Source organism: Centropristis striata, chromosome 4, assembly GCF_030273125.1.
Source record: "Centropristis striata isolate RG_2023a ecotype Rhode Island chromosome 4, C.striata_1.0, whole genome shotgun sequence".
In the NCBI taxonomy this organism is placed as follows: domain Eukaryota; kingdom Metazoa; phylum Chordata; class Actinopteri; order Perciformes; family Serranidae; genus Centropristis; species Centropristis striata.
This window is the reverse complement of record NC_081520.1, coordinates 9,436,550-9,458,482: the sequence shown is the minus strand read 5'-3', so window position 1 is coordinate 9,458,482 and position 21,933 is coordinate 9,436,550. Positions and strand designations below refer to the sequence as shown.

The window sequence follows — 21,933 nt, the reverse complement described above, 5'->3', positions numbered from 1 at the left end:
TTAAAAAAAAACAGCAGCGACCAGTCTGCAACCACAACCAGCAAATGCAATCATATTCAATATACTCTAAATTGACTTTCTTACACAGACATGCACCTCTAGAGGGACTCAAATACCTCCACCACCTTTGTCTATGGTTTTACGACTCTGTCTGAAGCCACGTTGTTACTCTGATCTAATTCAGGTGGTTTCTCACTCAAACGCTCTCTCACACACTTACCTGTAAATAGCCTACTTAGATTAGACATTGTGTGCTTTGTTTTCTTTACTTTGCTTTTTTATGAATAAATGCTTTTTGGAATATACATGCCGTCCATTTAATGTTGTATATGTATTAGTGATGCCGACCACTTCTATGAAAATAATTCCAAATAACTTCAACCATTCAACATGCTTCAATATTTGGTTATAATTATGACGTTAGTTTGTATTATATCAGAGTTCAAAATTTATAGTTTTGTAACTATGAGATTGATTTAGTTGAATTGCCTATTTTTTCTCTGTTTAACAGAGTGGTGCCTCATCCCGAGGTGACTTCCAGTAAATCAAGTCACAGATAAGTATGACCTTTGGAGAAACAAAACACTGATATCATGTTTTTTCATTTTTAAATCCCAAGGAATCGTAAAGAAGTGAAAACGTTAGACAACAACAGCACTAACTATAATATAGTATAGTAATATAGTAAAACAAATATATATTCACTTTTATTTATTGCTTTCAGTTTTGTTTGTTACTGCAATTCAAAAAGAGTTATTGAACTTGATTGATGCATTTGAGTGTTGATTTTACATGTGGTACTTTGTGGTTCCACGACCCATGATTGCTTTCTTTGTGTTCCTCTCTGGTCTCAGAAGAATTATGTAACATTTGGGCCCAAACAGAGCCACCAAGAGACCAAAACTGGAGGCCAGGATAGCAAATACTTCCACTGCATCTGCATATTTGCCTGGAGAGTTGACATAAGCAGGAACAAAGGCCACCCACACAGCACAGAATATCAACATGCTGAAAGTGATGAGTTTGGCCTCATTGAAGTTGTCTGGAAGATTCCTTGCCAGAAATGCTAACAGGAAACTGAGGATAGCCAATAAACCAATATAGCCAAGTAATACTGCAAAACCAACTGTGGACCCGACTACACATTCGTAAACTATCTTGTCATTGTAGTATTGAGTGTTTTTATGAGGAGCTGGTGAAGCAGAGACAAGCCAAGCAGTGCAAATTGCTGCCTGAATTGAAGTAAGAACCAGAACTGTTCCTCTCTGCTGCACAGCACCAAACCACTTCAGACTGGCTCCACCTCCTGGTTTGGAGGCTTTGAACACAGCCAGAACCACCATGGTTTTGACCAGAACACATGAGACACAGAGCACAAAGCTGATCCCAAATGCTGCATGTCTCAGTTGGCATGTCCACAGTCTGGGACGGCCGATAAACAGCAGTGAACACAGGAAACACAGTTTAAGAGATACCAAGAGCAGGAAACTCAGTTCTGAATTGTTGGCGCGTACCATGGGTGTACTGCGATTATAAGTAAAAATTACCAGAACAATAACACAAACAAATGTGCCCAACAATGAGGTGGTTGTCAAGCAGATACCCAGAGGCTCATGGTAGGAGAGGAACTCAGTTTTCTTAGGAACACAGTAGTCACGCTGGGGGCTGGACCAGAAGTCTTCTGGACAACTGGTGCACTCCATGGAGTCTATAAAAGTAAGGAAAGTGTTGAAATTCATGCTTTTATCTCCAAAGTGCAATGTTTTAAACTGAAAACCAACCAGTCTTATTGCTGATCTTTCCCTCAGAACAAGGGATGCAGTCAAAGCAGCACTCAGGTTGCCCTTTCTTTCTGGCCATGCGGGTACCTGGAGGACAGCTCTCACTGCACACTGACCGGGGGGGCTGTAGGAAGATAATGAAATCTGTGATTTTTCAATACACACAACTTATATCTGCAGCCCAAATTAGTAAAGTTTTCTGAAGAATAACCTCTCTAGATTCAAAGTTCCAGAAGATTTTGTCCTGAACAAGTGTGAGTTCTTCACCTTTGGCCGACCTCTTAACCTCACCCACATTCTGAATCTTTGTTCGTCCATCAGGGAGCCACAGCCAGTTCATGACATCATATATTGGTAACACATCACCATCCTCATCGAAAGACACTTCATCACCAAATGGCGTGGTGAAATTGACCGTTTGCAAGTAATGTACGACCTGCAAAAAAACAAAAGAAAACATAAAAAAGCAGAGGAGACTGTGCCATCATCATCACAGTACAATATGAGAATTTTTCTATGTTTCTTGTTCTAAATAATTTGACATTCCTCCTTTTTTTCTTCCTAATACCCATTTTACCTATGTAATTATAATAGATTATTTTCCGAATATTCGAGGGTCATAAAACTACATTTAGTAAGTACCTCAAGTGTTGCAGTTCTTTTTCAAAGCATAAACAGGTGGAATGTAAATTGATATCACACCTGCCATGGTTCCATTGTTTGCAGATTGGCGCAGCTGTTCCCGCTGAAAGGTCCTCTGCCTGGCATGCAGTGCAGCATGTCATCAAGTGCATAGGCCAGAGCATACACAGCCTTGTACACATTGTACTCAGGCCTGAGGTTAAAAAGATCTAAAAACTCAGTCTCCACATTTTCAATATCCTCCTGTCCAGTGCATAGTGTTCCCCCAGTTTCCACCCAACCTGCTGGAGGTGGTGCAAATCTACACTGAAACGTGTATTCCCAAAACTGTCTCACCTGAAAAAAATAAAAAAAAGTCAGTATTACCAAACAATACAATCTCTCTATACAATACAATACAATCTTATTCAGTATAAAGCAATTTCAGATCAGATATTAAAGCCCTGCCATGCTATTTCCATAGATATTGTCATTTTGGTCAGGACGTATTCGTAAGAAGAAGTCTCTTAGTCCTGCTATTTCTCCTCGACGGATGGCAATGCCAAGAGTGCCTCTCAAATAGGGCATGAGATGGGGCGTCTGGAGTGCAGTATCTGTTGTCCAGGCTTCACTTGCTATCCATTGCTGGCCTGTCACATTCTGCCTCACCACCTGTGCATTGGTTCATGTGAAAAAAAATCCTATTAAGTATTTTGTATGTTTTTAAGCAAATCCTGATTTGTCTACGTGTATACAGGGACATATAAGCACATACAAGAAACATAAAAACTGGTCTGAACCTCTTCCATTAATTCAATCATTTGCTTGTCATGAGCAAACACCATGACCACACGAGCTGTTGATGTCTTTATCAAATGTACAATCTTCCTGAGTTTATTTGTGTCACTGTCCCAAGGCAAAACCTCTGAGTATGCCAGACAACCTCCACCAGACTGAGCCAGGTCAGACGGTAAGGTTCGGGCAACATTGAGTCCATAGTCATCATCACTGACCAGAAGGCCGATCCAAGTCCAGCCAAAGTGTTTCAGAATCTGAATCATGGCACGCACCTGAGTGGATACAGAGTGGAGGCATTACTGCACAGTGTAATCTTTCAGTAGGAAACCTGTTAAACAGGTTCCACGAAAACAAACAGCTTCTTATATGGCACATAGAATGTGACAGTATTAAAAGGATTACATATTTATGTCCAGCCATTATGCACGAAGCATGCAATTCCTCACGCCGCAAAACAGGAACTTGTTCTATTAAAAAATAATGCATTTTAATTATTTTTTACTATATTTTTACCTGGAATGCATCACTTGGAATTGTTCTAAAGAAGGATGGGAACCGTTGTCGATCACTCAGGCAAGAACATGTGGCAAAATGACTCACCTGAAAAGAGACATACAGTATTCACATATGCAATCTACAGTGTCTTAGGAAAGTCAATAGACCTATATGAACAATTTGACTCATTTTAACCATTTATACATTTTTATAAATTCATAAACAACCTATCAAAATCACAGAAAGAAAATCAAGCTCACCATGGGCAATCTGAATAAACCCAGCACACTCGAAATGGCTATAGAAAATGATGAATAGGGATCACCCACAATCCCAACAACTGATGGGGTCCCTGAACAGTTTTCCTTCAGCAGAAACTGCTCCTCTTGACCACTGGCCAGCACCAAAGCAGCACGAAATCCAGTAACAAGTGTACCACAGTTATCATAAAGACTGTATCCCAGAGTTACATTAGGTAGCAAATTGGAGCTGTTGTTGATCTCATCAACAGCAAAGACCATTGTCATCGCCTGCCTGAAGCCCTGAGTGTCAAAGCTAAAAGATAAAAAGTATTTTTGAACCCTGAAAATATTGTGAGAACACAATATTAAAACCACCACATTCACACCACGTTATCAGAACATCCTGCATTAAAATGCCCTACTTTTTATAGCTGCATTTAAACTAAATACATTTCATTATCTGATTATGATGCATATTCCAACACATGACACTTATCTCAGATCTCTCTTTTTTTGCTCATATCTTGAATGACTTAAGATTTCTGCTTTCTGCTGCATGCTTATGAAACTTACCCTTCACAGGTGGGATCTTGTGGTTCTGAAGTGAATTTATTCTCAGGGAAGACTGGGATGTAGTGGATCTTTATCACCCCACCAAAAACCACATCACCAGTCTTGTGCAACCCATTGAGATGAAATCGTCTCCGTAATTTACAAGATGAGAGAGAGGAAGACTCATACAAGAACAGGTAGACACAAAAGACTAAGTATATGTTATAAACCACTCCCATAACGCCTGTCCTCTCTTCACCCCTGTCTCCAATCTTGATGTATGGTTTCTTTATTTTAAGCGCTGATATATGATATCCTCGTTGGTTCCATTTCATCATTGTTTATTCTATTACACCACCTATCAGGGCACGACCTGTAGTGTGGGCAGGACATAACAGCCATATAATTATAATAGTAATTAGGTAAAGTATATTGAAGTAAATGAAATTATGGAAAAGTTTTCCTTATATATCAGGAATATACAACGGAAATATCTATATCAATTATAGTGAGAAATCAACACAGTTTACCAGAATAGCATTTCCTGTGCTTCATTTCTGGCTATTACAGTATGTGCCATATTTGTGTTTCTGATAAAAAAAACATTTAAATGGTAGATTTTTTTTAGAGAATGGTTTGTGTCTTACCTATAAAAAAATTGCCTTTGAATTAACAGTTTGTCTCAAGCCCAACTTAACAGCAATGATAAACTGTAAAATATTTAATAGAGGAGTATGTACTTGAACTAAGAATCAGTGTAAGGATGTTAATCTAATGATATTTGAACATTTAAAAGGTCTGACAGCTTCTTCATTCATGAACATCAAGGAGGTGAATTAATCCTCCAAAGAGGAGAGTGGCTAACACACAGCACAAATGGAGCAATTCCTGCAAGCTGATGCCAGATGTCAGTAGTTGCCATTAACAAAGCACATTTACTTGATTGCTGTATTTCATTTCTATGTTTGTTTGTTTTTTACTTGTTTTGTTAGGTGTGTGTGTGTGTGTGTGTGTGTGTGTGTGTGTTAAAATGTCAATAGCTGTCCTTTTTTATTTTTTTATGCCTAGGTTTTTATAGGCATTTTCTATCTGCTTTGTGTAGCAGATTGGTTCAAGCAAGTTAGAGAGTAACAAGGGATTTTATAACTGTAAATGCAATTGGCAAAAGCAATTTATTGAAATTTAAGTGATATATGTGTTCAAATACAAATCACAAGTCAAAACAGCGCTGAATTTGGCTGAATTATAAAAGGTAGGTGGTAAAATGAAGAGCCATTTGGGAGCCTAAAATATGAGGCTCTTCTTGGTTAGCTGAGCGAAATGATCCAGCTCGCTAAAAAGAGATGGAATTCCAATCACTATTGTCAATGCTTTCCAAATGATTAGGTTTATAGGTGTCAGTGCATGGCTAAGGAAGCAGACATCACAGATGCCATCAAAGTCATGTCACGTCAACCATCTCAATGGCACTTTTTTCGGCGTGAAATGGCGTTCCCAATTGTACTTGTTCTTCCTGTTTACTGGCATTTGGTTGTCACAGTAGCCCCCACTTTTCAAACCATTTTCAGAATCATTATGCTGGATCCTTCACAACTCCTGTAAACTCCTGTTCATCCTGCATCTTTTCGATGAATTTCTAGTTATAGATTGTCCTTTGCCCCCACCTGCTTGCAGCATATCCGTAGTTAAAAGCCTATTCCATGAGTTAGGTGTCCCTCTTTCAGAACAGAAATGGTAGCTCCCTCCACACATTTGGAACAAGGGATTTACATTTAGCAGTGACATTTCATGTAATATTGCACAGTTCAATTATTAGTATTGTGTTTGTGTAAAAAAGAGAAGCCTCAAGTGTTAATTTATTATTGCAACAGCCCTGGGATATGTGTTGTTTTTCATTCCGTTTGTTCTGGCTTTTAGTATCCTGTATCTTTCCTCCCTCAGGCTAGCAGTTGTAACAGGTGATGTGCTTGGTGGGAGTGCTTTGTGTTTAGCCAGCTCACCCATTAACTTAATGCAGTTGTTAAAATTGCCACGACAATCCTTTAAGGAGATGAGAGCACAGCTGTCGATCTTCTGTGCATGTTGATCACCTTAACTTTGTCATGCGCTTCATCCCTCACAGCCTTTCCTTAATTTCCTGCGTGATAACATTGGCTTATTCTGTTTTAAATCCTAAAGACACTGTAACCTTAGTTGAAGGTTGTGCTCATATTTTCGGTTCTGGTCCCTGTTTGAAAATGGAATGGCATTTCATTCTTTTATAGTGACTCTGTAGAGTATTTAGATTCTCTCTAGCTCTTTACTGATGCAGCTCCTTCAGTTGTTTTTGGGAGCAGTCCCAATAGATAGCATATTCCCCTTGCAGCTGCTGAGCTCTTTGGGAATGGCCTCACGGCGTGTGGTGCCAGGCCCACACAAAGCAGATGCACTAGGTAGCATCCCTTGCAGCTGCTGAGCTCTTGAGGGATGGCCTCAAGGCAGCTGGTGCCAGGCCCACACATAGCAGTTGCACTAAATAGCACATTCTGCTCGCAGCCACTGAGCTCTTGGGTAATGGCCTCACAGCGGCTGGTGCCAGGCCCACACATAGCAGTTGCAATAGATAGAATATTCCCCTTGTAACCAAGGAGCTCTTGGGGAATGGCCTCATGGCGGCTGGTGCCAGGCCCACACAGAGAATTATCAGTGCTAGGCTCTGAATCCATTTGGTTTTGGGGGATTTTACTACATCACTCCTCAATACCTCATGTAACAGCCGGAGGAGTTAGTCAAGATACTGCATAACGTGAGTTGTCTGACTGTACTGCTTTCAATTCACTAGAGTGCGTTTGCAGCAAGCAACTCAACTTGGAAGACAGTAGCGACCAGTCTGCAACCACACATAGCAAAGGTGGGCAAACTGCTGGACTCCACTAAGAACCGACTCTTTAGCCTTCTTTCCCCTCCTTTCTTCACAGTCGTTTCAATTTAGGGACAGGTAATGTACTGGGCATAGATTGCAATAGCAACGAGTAAACGGTTAAGCACAAGATTTTACCTGTAATCGATGATTTTGTTGATATGTGTTGTTAAGTATTATTGTTGTGATATCTGTGTATGTTATTGGTATTAGGCTTTGCCACACCACTTTAAGTTGAACGTTAGTTGTGCTTTACATCAACACAAGGTTGTGCATGCAATTCAATTCTGTTAACTAATTATAATCTGGCACATTCAGACACATACAATATACTCTAAATTGGCTTTCTTACACAGACCTCTGAGGAGGGACTGAAATACCTCCCCACCCTTCACAACCTTTATTTATAGTTTTAGGACTCTTTGTCCGAAGCCATGTTGCTACTCAGAGCTAACTCAGGTGGTCATCTTGTCTTACAATATCACACATAGGGTGCATCCAATGTCTCTTATTTTATGTCTCCTCTATCCTCTAACCTCGCTTGAACTGGAAGTTCTTTCGCATGCCTCATCTTAACAACCATCCCAAAGCTCTTATTTGTGCTCGGAGGATAAAGGACAGAGGATAGAGGAGGCATATCGGAGGAGCCACAAGCGAGGATACATGGGAGCACCCTATGCAGAAGTCTTTTAGCAGTGGCCCCGCCCCCTGACTGGACATCTGTTATTGATTAGACGCAGCAGCTGATTGGACTGATCTTATACATCACAACATCGCTGTAGTTTAAAATCGGAGTGAAGACAGATCACAGATTAAACTCAAGTGTGTCACCATAAGTTATATATTTTATTTATATGATTTGCCATGTCGTTAAAACCTGTTTTATTGTGGCTCTGAACAACAAAAAATACACAGACATATTTCTACATTTATAATACATTAAAAGAAAGGTCGCTCTAGAAGCTTTTTTCCCTTTCTTGATCTGTTATTTCCTCCATTCAGATTTATTATGGATATCATTAAAGTAAAAAAACAAAACAGTAGAGAGTATGAGTCTGTCCGTCAGCAAGAAACACTTTTACATTGTTTGTCATTTTCATCAGTCCCACGTGAGGCTGATCATTCCTGAGTGTAGGTTTGATCTGAGTGACATCATTAACATTTTACCTTAATCATATAACCTTATAAAACTTTGGCCGGTGTTCAGCGGGCACAATCATGTTCTGGAATATTAATTTATCACCCGGATCGTCTACTAGGACAGCGTATTAGGGCCATAACATGATGTGATGGGACTACATCACCACATTTCATTCGTTTCTACCCACGGGATGTCTCCGCTTTTCCATGACTCACTCTGTTTTGAGTGTTTTATCAGAGTTTTTGTTCATGAGTGATTCGACTGCGAGCTCCCCTCCAGCCTGTCGGCACACAGAGTGCTGTCTTTTTGACCCTACTCTGCTCCTTGCTTGACAGTTACAGTGTAGATGTACAATGCAGGTTGTTATTCATGTGCAGATGTTTGTTAAACAGAGAAAACACTTATTATTATTAGTGCATGTCGACAGCTGTCAAAGCCGACTGACAGCTGATCCAGCTGTGATCCGCTGCCGCCGTCATTTGAAAAGGACGTCGCTTCACATGATGCTTCAGAGGGAGGAGGTCTCTTAAATCGTTTTCTCTCCCCTCGCTTCGTTCCCCTGCGTCTCTCCATGCATCCCCGGTGGGCTGGACTAAGACGCAAGTGAACGGCACAAGCGAGGGAAGCAGGGATGTGAAATAGATAACATGAGATGCAGCCACAGACACACAAACACACACACACACACACACACACACACACACACTAACTTACCTGTAAATAGTCTACTTAGACTAGACATTGTGCGCTTTGTTTTACTTTGGTTCACCCTTTCAATGAATAAATGGTTTTTGGAATATACATGCTGTCCATTTATGTTGTACATGTATGAGTGATGCCGACCTTTTCCATAAAAATAACTCCAAATTACTTTTACTATTACTAAATATCAATGTGGGGATTTGGTTATAATTATGAAGTAAATTATGTTTATATCAGAGTTCCAAATTGATAGTTTAGTAACGTTATGAGATTTAGTTGAATTGGCTATTTTTTCTACTTTACATGGTGGTGCCTCATCCCAGGGTGACTTCCAATAAATCAAGTCACATCAGTGATGGTCAGGTATGAGGCGTATGTAAACCCCAACAATCACTTATGAAATGTTTCACTTAACGTGGAATCAATATTTTTAAATGCAAAATATTCCTTTCACATGTTGGTATGTATGACCTTTGAAGAAACAAAACAATATCAGTCATGTTTTTTCATCTTTTAAATCCCATGGAATTGTAAAAAAACAACAGCACTAATAATAATACAGTATATATAGTAAAACAAATACATATTAACATTTATTTATTGCTTTCAGTTTTGTTTTTTGATAACAACTCAGAAAGATTTGTTAAGCTTGATTGATGCATTTGAGTGTTGGTTTTTATGACTTTGTGGTTACCCGACCCATGATTGCTTTCTTTGTGTTCCTCTCTGGTCTCAGCAGGATTGTGTAACACTTGGGACCAAACAGAGCCACCAAGAGACCAAAACTGGAGGCCAGGATAGCAAATACTTCCACTGCATCTGCATATTTGCCTGGAGAGTTGACATAAGCAGGAACAAAGGCCACCCACACAGCACAGAATATCAACATGCTGAAAGTGATGAGTTTGGCCTCATTGAAGTTGTCTGGAAGATTCCTTGCCAGAAATGCTAACAGGAAGCTGAGGATAGCCAACAAACCAATATAGCCAAGTAATACTGCAAAACCAACTGTGGACCCGACTACACATTCATAAACTATCTTGTCATTGTGGTATTGAGTGTTTTTATGAGGAGCTGGTGAAGCAGAGACAAGCCAAGCAGTGCAGATTGCTGCCTGAATGCAGGTAAGAGCTAAAACTGTTCCTCTCTGCTGCACAGCGCCAAACCACTTCAAACTGGCTCCACCTCCTGGTTTGGAGGCCTTGAACACAGCCAGAACAACCATGGTTTTTACCAAAATACATGAGACAGAAAGCACAAAGCTGATCCCAAATGCTGCATGTCTCAACTGGCATGTCCAGAGACTTGGGCGACCCATAAAAAGCAGTGAGCAAAGGAAACATAGTTTAAGTGACAACAAGAGCAGGAAACTCAGTTCTGAATTGTTGGCACGTACCATGGGTGTACTGCGATGATAAGTAAAGATTACCAGAACAACAGCACAAATAAATGTACCCAACAATGACGCAGTTGTCAGGCAGATACCCAGAGGTTCATGGTAGGAGAGGTACTCAGTTTTCTTAGGAATGCAGTTGTCACGCTGGGGGCTGGACCAGAAGTCCTCTGAACAACTGGTGCACTCCATAGAGTCTATGAAAATAAGGAAAGTGTTCAGGTGCATGCTTTTGTCTCTAAAGTGCAATGTTTAAAACTCAACACCAACCAGTCTTATTGCTGATCTTTCCCTCAGAACAAGGGATGCAGTCAAAGCAGCACTCAGGTTCCCCCTTCTTTCTGGCCATGCGGGTACCTGGAGGACAGCTCTCGCTGCACACTGACTGGGGGGGCTGTAGGAAGACAAAGAAATCTCCCATTCTTTATTTCAATACTCTGCTTATGTCTGCAGTCTAAATAAGGAAATGTATCTGAAGAATAACCTCTCTAGATTCAAAGTTCCAAAAGATTTTGTCTTCATCAAGTGTGAGCTCTTCACCTTTGGCCGACCTCTTAACCTCACCCACATTTTGAATCTTTGTTCGTCGATCAGGGAGCCACTGCCAGTTCATGACATCATATATTGGTAAGGCATCACCATCCTCATCGAAAGACACTTCATCACCAAATGGTGTGGTGAAGTTGACTGTTTGCAAGTAATGTACAACCTGCAAAAAAAAAAACCCAAAAGAAAACATAAAAAAGCAGAGGGTCGACTGTGCAACTTTCTTTCAACTAACTCATCATTTTATGTTTTCAAAAAACTATTTGTCTCTGAAAAGCAGGCTGCTGTTTATTAGTCAGTCATTGTCATTACCAAACAAAATGGGATTTTCCCTTGTTTCCCTCAAGGTTTAGCAGTTTTTTTCCAAAGTACAAACAGGTGGAGTGTAAATTGATATCACACCTGCCATGGTTCCATTGTTTGTCGATTGCTGCAGCTGTTCCTGCTGAACGGTCCTCTGCCTGGCACACAGTGCAGCATGTCATCAAGTGCATAGGCAATAGCATACACAGCCTTGTACACATTGTACTCAGGCCTGAGGTTAGAAAGATCTAAAAACTCGGTCTCCACATTTTCAATATCCTCCTGTCCAGTGCATAGCGTTCCCCCAGTTTCCACCCAACCTGCTGGAGTTGGTGCAAATCTACACTGAAACGTGTATTCCCAAAACTGTCTCACCTGAAATATATTAAAAAAGTCAGAATTAAAAACAATACAACCTCTGTATATATACAGTATAGTGCAATGTAGATTAGATAGTAAGACATTAAAGCCCTGCCATGCTATTTCCATGGACATTGTTGTCATTTTGGTCAGGACGTATTCGTAAGAGGAAGTCTCTTAGTCCTGCTATTTCTCCTCGACGGATGGCAATGCCCAGAGTGCCTCTCAAATAGGGCATGATATTTGGTGTCTGGAGCACCGTAGCTGTTGTCCAGGCTTCACTTGCTATCCATTGCCGACCTGTCACATTCTGCCTCACCACCTGTGCATTGGTTCATATGAAAAAAGATGATTTTATTAGATAAATAAGTACAATTTATTTAGTTAAAAATAATTGTATGTTTTCAAGCAAATCCTGATTTGTCTACATGCATAGAGGGACATATCAGCATATATAAGAAACATAAAAAATGGTCTGAACCTCTTCCATTAGTTCAATCATGTGGATGTCATGAGCAAACACCATGACCACACGAGCTGTTGATGTCTTTATCAAATGTACAATCTTCCTGAGCTTATTTGAGTCACTGTCCCAGGGCAAAACCTCTGAGTATGCCAGACAACCTCCACCAGACTGAGCCAGGTCAGATTGAAAGGATCGGGCAACATGGAGTCCATAGTCATCATCACTGACCAAAAGGCCGACCCAAGTCCAGCCAAAGTGTTTCAGAATCTGAATCATGGCACGCACCTTATCAAATGGAGAAAATTCAGCATTATCAGCATTATTCAGCAATGTATATCTTTCCAGTAATTATGCGCAAATCACTCAATTCCTCACGCTCCAAAGACAGGAGCTTGTTCTATTGGTAGACATATTTTCAAATTTGCTATACATCCTGTAAACTGTACACATTTATTATTTTGATCACAGCTTTACCTGGAATGCATCACTTGGAATTGTTCTAAAGAAGGATGGAAACCGTTGCCGATCACTCAGGCAGGAACATGTGGCATAATGACTCACCTGAAAAGAGACATGCAGTATGCACACATGCAGTCTACAGTATCTCAGGAAAATCAATAGACCTCTTTGAACAATTTGACCCATCTCAACCATTCATACATTTTTATAAATTCATAAAAGACCTATCAAAATCACAGAAGAAAAAGACAAACTCACCATGGGCAATCTGAATAAACCCAGCACACTAGAGATGGCTATAGAAAATGTTGAATAGGGATCACCCACAATCCCAACAACTGATGGGGTCCCTGAACAGTTCTCCTTCAGCAGAAACTGCTCCTCTTGACCACTGGCCAGCACCAAAGCAGCACGAAATCCAGTAACAAGTGTACCACAATTATCATAAAGACTGTATCCCAGAGTCACATTAGGTAGCAGATTGGAGTTTCTGTTGATCTCATCAACAGCAAAGACCATTGTCATGGCCTGCCTGAAGCCCTGAGTGTCAAAGCTAAAACAAAAAGTCTTTATGAATTACTGAAAATATTGTGAGAACACAAGATTAAAACCATCACATTCACATTAGCACATCCTCAAAACATCCTGTCTTGAAATGTACTACTTCATCTCTTTTTTTTCTCATATCTTGAATAGACTGAAGAGTTCTGGTTTCTGCTGCATTTATATAATACTTGCCCTCTACAAGTTGGATCTTGTGGTTCAGAAGTGAAGTTCCACTCAGGGAAGACTGTGATGTAGTGGACTTCAAACACCCCACCAAAAACCACATCACCAGCCTTGTGCAACCCATTGAGATGAAATTTTCTCCGTAATTTACAAGATGAGGAAAGAGAGGAAGATTTAGACAAACACAGATAGACACAAAAGACTAAGTATATGTTACAGAATGCTCCCATAACGCTTGTCCTCTCTTCACCCCTGTCTCCAATCTTGATGTATGGCTGCTCTATTTTATATGCTGATGTATGATATCCTCATTGTGTCCATTTCGTCATTGCCTATTCTTTTACACCACCTATCAGGGCACGGCCTGTGGTGTGGGCAGGACATAACAGCAAAATAATTATAATAGTAATTAGGTAAAGAACATTGAAGTTAATGAAATGATGGAAAATATTTCTTAATGTATCAAAAATATATAACAAAAATATATACATTTTATCAAGTATAGTGGAAAAGAGCAAATAACACAGTTTACCAGGATAGTTTGACCTGTGCTTAATTTCTGCCTATTATAGTATACACCATATTTGTATTTCTCTTAAAAATGATTGAGATGATAGTTTGGAGAATGGGTTGTTGCTTCCTTTTAAAATAATTGGCTGTGAATAAACAGTTGTCTCAAGACCACCTTAAGGAAAGGGATAACATGTAAAATATTTAATTTCATAAAGGAGATCAGAGTATATACTTGAACTAAGCATTAGTGTAAGGATCTAGTAAGAATCTAATATTTAAAAGGTATGACAGCTCCTTCATTCATGGGCATCAAGCAGGTATAAATATATGTATATACATAAAAATATCATTTAAAAATCTTCCCCAGCTGACATGGTGCAATAAACATATTCATGCAGCTCATTTGATGACACAATATTTTATTGGATTACACAAAAACAAAAAAACATATTCAATTTATTGATTTGATCCAGAACACTACCAACTTTTTTCTATTCAGCCCAGAGAACTAATTTTATCTCAACACTTTATCCGTCGCTGGCAGTAGCTGCTCATAATCAGTGTTGATGGATAGAAAGGAACATTTGCTTTCTCACCTCCAGCCACACTACTAATTGTTGTATGAGAGTAACATATCTGTAAAGCTACCCTTCCAAGTGAAAGAAGTCAGCCATGGAGTAATTTAAGAATTAAATTCACACTGGCCATGTTCCTAGAAATAAAGGGAGAGTCACCTACAGTTGATCACCAAATATGTCTTTTTTATGTATTTCAAATGCTTTAAGCCAATTGTAAATATCCATTACATGGAAAACAAGCCACATAACTAATAACAGGCAAACTATACATAATATTTTAAAATATAAAATAAGTATGACCTTTTTAAATGAATGTAAGGGCAGTTGTGTTAAATAGAGCAGTTAATACATTATTACTTGAGAAATATCGTATGAAAGTGGAATCTTGGTTGGGATAGTACCTTTCCCAAAGATGCAGAGTTAGTGGAAGATATAGGCTTTGCGTAGACATAATGTAGAAACGCTTCTGCCTTTATGTTTGCATCAAAAAGAGAAATAATGCTTAATTCTGTCTCATGGGACATTAAGTACAGGTCTTATGACTCAAGCCCCCGACCCATAATTGATTTCCTGGTGTTTCTTTCTGGTCTCAGCAGGATAATGTAACATTTAGGTCCAAACAGAGCCACCAATAGGCCAAAACTAGAGGCCAGGATGGCAAATACCTCCACTACATCTGCATATTTTCCTGGGGAGCTGATATAAGCAGGAACAAAGGCCACCCACACAGCACAGAATATCAGCATGCTAAAAGTGATGAATTTAGCCTCATTGAAACTATCTGGAAGATTCCTTGCTAGGAATGCAATCAGAAAACTGAGGATAGCCAATAAGCCAATATAGCCAAGTAATACTGCAAAACCAATCGTAGACCCGACTGCACATTCATATACTATCTTGTCATTGTGGTATTGGGTGTTTTTATGAGGAACTGGTGAAGCAGAAACAAGCCAAGCAGTGCAGATTGCTGCCTGAACAGTAGTAAGAACCAGAACTGTTCCTCTCTGCTGCACAGCACCAAACCACTTCAGACTGGCTCCACCTCCTGGTTTGGAGGCCTTAAACACAGCCAGAACCACCATGGTTTTTACCAGAATACATGAGACACAAAGCACAAAGCTGATCCCAAATGCTGCATGTCTCAGTTGGCATGTCCACAGTCTGGGACGGCCGATAAACAGCAGTGAACACAGGAAACATAGTTTAAGAGAGAGCAGTAGCTGGAAACTCAGCTCTGAATTGTTGGCACGAACTACAGGGGTGCTGCGATGATAGGTGAAGATTCCCAAAACAACAGCACAAATAAATGTGCCCAACAAGGAGGCAGTTGTCAGGCAGATACCCAGAGGCTCATGGTAGGAGAGGAACTCCGTTTTCTTAGGAACACAGTGGTCACGCTGGGGGCTGGACCAGAAGTCCTCTGGACAACTGGTGCACTCCATAGAGTCTATGGAAACAGGGTTGAAAATAAGTGTTGAATTCATGCTTATATCTCCAAAGTGCAATGTTTAAAACTGAAAACCAACCAGTTTTATTGCTGATCTTTCCCTCAGAACAAGGGATGCAGTCAAAGCAGCACTCAGGTTGCCCTTTCTTTCTGGCCATGCGGGTACCTGGAGGACAGCTCTCGCTGCACACTGACCGAGGTGGCTGTAGCAAGAAATAATCTGTTTATGGTGTTATAATGAGCTTTACATGGTAAACAAACAGATGTCTCAAAAATCATAACCAACCTGTTTGGGTTCAAAGTTCCAGAAGATTTTATTTTTGTCAAGTGTGAGTTCTTCACTTTTGGAGGCTGATCTCTTAACCTCACCTACATTCTGAACTTTAGTTCGTCCATCAGGGAGCCACCGCCAGTTCATGACATCATATATTGGTAAGGCATCACCATTCTCATCAAATGACACTTGATCACCAAATGATGTGGTGAAGTTGACCTTTTCCAAGTAATACATAAGCTGTGGGTATCAGAAACAGAGAAAAAAACAAAAATATAGATATAATTCTCTGTGACCATTACGAATACAGCAGCACCTACTATTTAATTATCACTGACTATCATATCTAATGATGTGTTATGGTTTTAAATCCTATTCCTTAATTCTACTATGGAAATACTGATGTGATATGTTGAGGTAGAAACTGATATCACACCTGCCATGGCTCCAGTTTCTTCAAATTGCCACAGCTGTGCCCTTTGAAAGGCCCCCTCCCTGGCTCGCACTGCAGCATGTCATCAAGAGCGTACGCCAGAGCATACACAGCCTTGTACACATTATACTCTGGCCTGAGGTTTGAAATGTCCAAGAACTCAGTCTCCACATTCTCTAAATCTTCCTCTCCAGTGCATAGTGCTCCCCCAGCTTCAACCCAACCTGCTGGAGGTGGTGCAAATCTACACTGAAATGTGTATTCCCAAAATTGATTTACCTGAAATATATTTAAAACTGTGAGTTAGGGGTGGGTGGTATGGTCCTAAAAGGTTTTCACGATATTTCAGGGTATTTTTGCCATAACGATATTTTTGACCATACATGCAACATATTAAAAAATATAGAGAAAATATGATTTTTTTGTCTGTATAAATAAATCAAAAACTTTCAACAAAATAAAAAATCAATCATAAATCTAAAATGTACTGTAAAGTGGGCAGTCCTAGAGGTTAGAAATTGGGCTTGTAACCAGAGGGTCGCTGTTTCAAATCCCAGGGTTGACAGGTCCAGGACAGAAGTGCCCTTGTGCGAGGTGTGTAAAAAAAAAAAGGATGCGTTAAATGCAGAGACTGAATTTCCCCATTTTGGGATGAATAAAAGTAATAAAAAATTGACTCACTTGGACATGGAGTAGCCAGATAGTGTTGAAAAATAGCTGGCTAGGGGGGTCCCCCAGAGCATAATTTCTCCATAAAAGGCCAAATTTGGGTGCCTCTCACATATTCTTATTCTCATTGTATATTTTAATAAAATATTGTAAAGGACAACTCGAAATTCTGAAAGGGCCATGGGGGCTACTGCCGGTGTCTGTACACTATGATGAGATTCTTCAGAGATTTCAAACTATGCCCTTTAACCTCAAAATGTGTGTGTGTGTGTGTGTGAGTGAGTGTGTGAAACGTGTATATATATCTGCTTACGTGCGCATTTGTGTGTGTGTGTGTGTGTGTGTGTGTATATAGCGAAAATCGCATAAAGTTACCTGTGTGTGTGTGTGTGTGTCTGTGTGTGTGTGTGTGTGTGTAATTAAAATCACATAAAGTTACCTGTGTGTGTGTGTGTGTGTGTGTGTGTGTGTGTGCGTGTGCGTGTGTGTTTGAAGCATGTGTATGCATGTGTGAGGAGTGTGCGCACTTACGCGCATGTGTGTGTGTGTGTGTGTGTGTATCTGTAACTGTAATCACATCAAAGATCAAAGGCAATCAGATCAAAGCAATCAACAGAATTAACTGACATCTGTTCCGGCTCAGTGACAGCAGAGGTGGACAGACTGGAATTTCTGGCCTCGAACAGAAAGCTTTTTTGGCAAAACCATAATACTTATCATTGATCCGACTTCACTTTGAGCGTCCTGAGTTCTTACTGAACGTCTACATATGGGTTTTTTTTCCAGAAAAATGAAAAAATAGCTTTGTTAGAGCGATCTAAAAAAACTGTTCCATCTCCCTTTTTCAGAGATCTTCCTGCGTTTTTAATATGGGAGCCAATGAGGCTGTTGGTGCGTGTTGGTGGCGCATCTGTGCGTCCTACGCCAAAACTATAACTCTGACAGCTTTGCCAAAGGATTGTGAGTGAGAAGACAAATTTTCCTACGTTTCTATGTATAAATTATTTCTGTAGAGTGGAATTTGCGGCCTGGAGCGCAGTTTTCAAATGTATTTTTTGACCATTTTTTCTCTCCCTCTACACTCTGGCGATGATGTCACACACTGTGACACGAACATTCCGTGCAATACACACCCATTATAATCTCAGAATTTCTCCAAAAATGATCATGGTCATTGAACAGGGATTGATAAAAAACTATATGGCCTATCGAAACGTGGATTAATACACCAATACACAAGACTTGTGTCTACTGTTTAAAGTTTAAATGGAGTCTCTAGCTGATATTATGCCAGAGAAGTAGACGTTTAAAAATCTCCAATTATTGTTCTTTTTCGCTCATTTTCTTTCGGCCGTCCCATTCATTTCAATGCAAAATTTTGGGCAGTTCGTATTCTGTAGAGAAAAGCAATAGCACACCGATCCCGATCAAACTGCACGTTTTGATATATAATTTGTCCTGCAACTCTTCAAGTTGTAGGACTAGTAGCGGGACGAAATTGCGTCCGGAAGAGGAAGAAGAAAAAATCCACAGTATAACAGTAGTGCTCGGTGCGATTGCCCCATGGCCCTAATAAATATTCTTGTGTGCTTCATTTAAGGCATCTTATTTTGACAGTCTTCTTGTAAATTCTGTGGTGGATTAACACTGTGCTCTTATTTTGAAAGCTGCATGTGTTTAGCGACAGGAAGTAATAGTAGCTTTTGTGATTAACACAAGTTTAATTGTTAGCTAATGTTAGCTCACAGCTAATAAACGGCATAATGCAACAGTGTGTTTGGACCGTTTGGACCTCTGACGGCCCTGACAGGTTGGTAGTATTTAGTTTGGCGAGCTCACGCAGACACACACGGAAAGATGATGTGGGGACGGGACTGATACAGACAGGTAGGCATGGCAGCTTGGTGTTTTCAGTGTGTGTGTGTAAGATTGAATGTGCTTGCATGTCTCCGAGGAGGACGGAGAGGTGGGGATCAGGGTTTTAACGGGTGACAGACACTCACACAACCCAAAATAACTTTATATTATGAATATTGTAGGTATAATTTCAGTAGCTTGAAATGTTACGTTAGCGCATCACATAAGACTATGGCGGGCCGCCACAGTCATTAATGGGAAACCCTTACACCACACTCGTTAAAAAAAATATACTGGTGTAATCGTGAACGCTACGATATGGCACACCCATACTGTGAGTTATAAATAATACAAATATACACAATTGTTCATACAAATACCAGATCAGTTTGCAAGGTTAAACTTACAATGCTATTTTCATAGCTGCTGTTGTGTTGTAGGTCAGGACGTACTCTTAACAGAAAATCCCTTAGCCCTGGTATTTCTCCTCGACGGATAGCAATGCCCAGAGTGCCACCCAGGTACGGCATGAGGCTGGGTGTCTGCAGCACAGCAGCTGCCAAGCCCAAGATTGTCCAAGCTTCACTGGCCATCCACTGCAGGCCTGTCACATTCTGCCTCACCACCTGTGTATTGAATTATATAAAATACAAAAATTCACACAGTTGATATCTTTTACTCATTCACACACTTGTGAAATCCTGTGTTTACACAGTATTATGAGCAAAATGATGCATGACATTATAACTGTTGTTCTGAATCAAAAAACAAGCAGCGTCTCTAACAAAAAGGGTGTGTGATTCATCCAAATTAATTTGTTTACAGGAAAAAATTCCATTGTAACTTAAATCTTTCAGTTTGACAATCTGACAAAATATGAAGTTGTTAAGTATATAAATAATCATTTTGTTGTATTTCAAGCTCAACCTCTTCCATGAGGTTAATCATGTGACTCTCATGTGCAAATACAATGACCACACGAGCCGTAGATTTCTTCATCACATTAACAATCCTCCTGAGCTCATTTGAATCACTGTCCCAGGGCAAAACCTCCAGGTAGGCCAGACAACCTCCACCAGACTGAGCCAGGTCAGACTGAAATGATCGGGCAACATTGAGTCCATAGTCATCATCACTGACCAGAAGGCCGACCCAAGTCCAGCCAAAGTGTTTCAGAATCTGAATCATGGCACGCACCTGAGTGAATACAGAGTGGAGTCATTACTGCACAGGCTGGAGTAATCTTTCAGGAAACCTGCTAAACAGGTTCCACAACAACAAACAGCTTCATCAATGGCACATAAAATGTGAATGAGTGATGTTTTTTTCAAAGGATTATAGTTTTCACTGCAGCACAGGAATGTTTAATTAATGTTTTTTATGTATTTTTATTTTGCTGATTGATATTCACCTGGAAAGCATCGCTTGGGATTGTCCTGAAGAAGGATGGAAACTTTTGCCGGTCAGTCAGACAGGAACATGTGGCAAAATAACTCACCTGTGAAAGACACAGATATACATCATGAAAACATTAAAGACTTTATTGAGTGATTCACATTTTCAAGTTGATTTGTCCATGTTTAATAGACATTACATTTAAAATTAAATGTATTTTTTAAAGAATGACGTGGAAAACTTACCATGGATAGTCTAAACAATCCTAAGACACTGGAGATGGCAATAGAGCGTGTAGAGGAAGCATCACCCACAATCCCTAGGACTGGTGGGGTTCCTACACAGGTCTCGTCTAATATAAACTGCTGCTCTCGACCACTGGTTAATGACAACGCTGCACGGAATCCAATTCCAAGTTTGACACAGTTATCATAAAGACTGTATCCCAGAGTCACATTTGGTAGCAGGTTGTTGTTTCTGTTGATCTCATCAATAGCAAAAGCCATGGTCTGAGCCTGCCTGAATCCTAGAACATCAAAACTAACAGAAAAATACCACTGTTGGAAAATACTGCATGATAAGTGACTATGGTGACATGAAAATGTTTCACAGTTATCCAGTTTAAGATAATGATTCCAGTTTAAAAGGAACAATTGACAATTATAATGATTGAATAAAAACAGGAAATAAGTTTTAGGAGTAATATCTTATCATCAGAAATATATTGTATTAATTGGATTGATTCCCAGTTTTTGCTCTTTCCTGATTCCCTGACGCACTCACCCGTGGCAGGAAGGCTGTTGTGGCTCTGAGGTAAAAGACAGGTCAGGAAAGACAGAAAAGAAGTGGATCTCAAACAGCCCACCAAGAACCACATCTCCAGCTTTGTGCATCCCATTGAGATGAAACTGTCCCTGCAGCTGGCAGGTGGTTGCATTAACAGATGGACAAAAGTAGGAATACAACAATATTAAATGCACAAGCAAGAGATACTTGATATCTACAAATGTCCACATGACTTTCCTCTTGTTAACCTCTTCACTGAGCCAGTGTCAACCCCTTTTATTGACTTGCTGTATTCTTTAATGCATTCCTTCCATCGGGGAATAAACAAAAGTAGGGGCAGGGCCTAAAAATAAATCACCAAGGCCATTTTAGCAACCTTGCCAACACAAATCTAATTTGTGGATGACCGCCACGATTGATAGAACCTGGTCTCACAGGAATCCGTGAAATACACGGATTTACACGGATTCGCTTAACTCAAAATCCGTGGAATA

General features: G+C 40.0%; 3 protein-coding genes across 3 annotated transcripts; all 3 read right to left on the bottom strand.

Moving 5' to 3' along the window:
• Window positions 1-788: 788 nt before the first annotated feature.
• LOC131969938 (extracellular calcium-sensing receptor-like) lies at window positions 789-7,194 on the bottom strand. Its single transcript, XM_059331168.1, has 10 exons — window positions 6,883-7,194; window positions 4,511-4,671; window positions 3,956-4,250; window positions 3,714-3,800; window positions 3,203-3,472; window positions 2,886-3,074; window positions 2,484-2,759; window positions 2,049-2,217; window positions 1,782-1,925; window positions 789-1,708 (listed from the first exon to the last, which is right to left on the bottom strand). Exons 1-10 carry the CDS (start codon window positions 7,192-7,194, stop codon window positions 789-791), a joined length of 2,823 nt encoding a protein of 940 aa, XP_059187151.1.
• A 2,607-nt stretch (window positions 7,195-9,801) lies between these two features.
• LOC131970482 (extracellular calcium-sensing receptor-like) lies at window positions 9,802-13,298 on the bottom strand. The gene is made up of 8 exons (XM_059331884.1): window positions 13,017-13,298; window positions 12,774-12,860; window positions 12,315-12,584; window positions 11,949-12,155; window positions 11,573-11,848; window positions 11,109-11,333; window positions 10,895-11,018; window positions 9,802-10,821 (listed from the first exon to the last, which is right to left on the bottom strand). Exons 1-8 carry the CDS (start codon window positions 13,281-13,283, stop codon window positions 9,908-9,910), a joined length of 2,370 nt encoding a protein of 789 aa, XP_059187867.1. The 5' UTR covers window positions 13,284-13,298; the 3' UTR covers window positions 9,802-9,907.
• A 1,816-nt stretch (window positions 13,299-15,114) lies between these two features.
• On the bottom strand, window positions 15,115-21,561 carry LOC131970199 (extracellular calcium-sensing receptor-like). Its single transcript, XM_059331530.1, has 9 exons — window positions 21,437-21,561; window positions 20,899-21,193; window positions 20,670-20,756; window positions 20,186-20,455; window positions 19,666-19,884; window positions 16,736-17,011; window positions 16,312-16,539; window positions 16,105-16,228; window positions 15,115-16,025 (listed from the first exon to the last, which is right to left on the bottom strand). The coding sequence occupies exons 1-9, from the start codon at window positions 21,544-21,546 to the stop codon at window positions 15,115-15,117; spliced, it is 2,520 nt and encodes an 839-aa protein (XP_059187513.1). The 5' UTR covers window positions 21,547-21,561.
• Window positions 21,562-21,933: the final 372 nt, after the last annotated feature.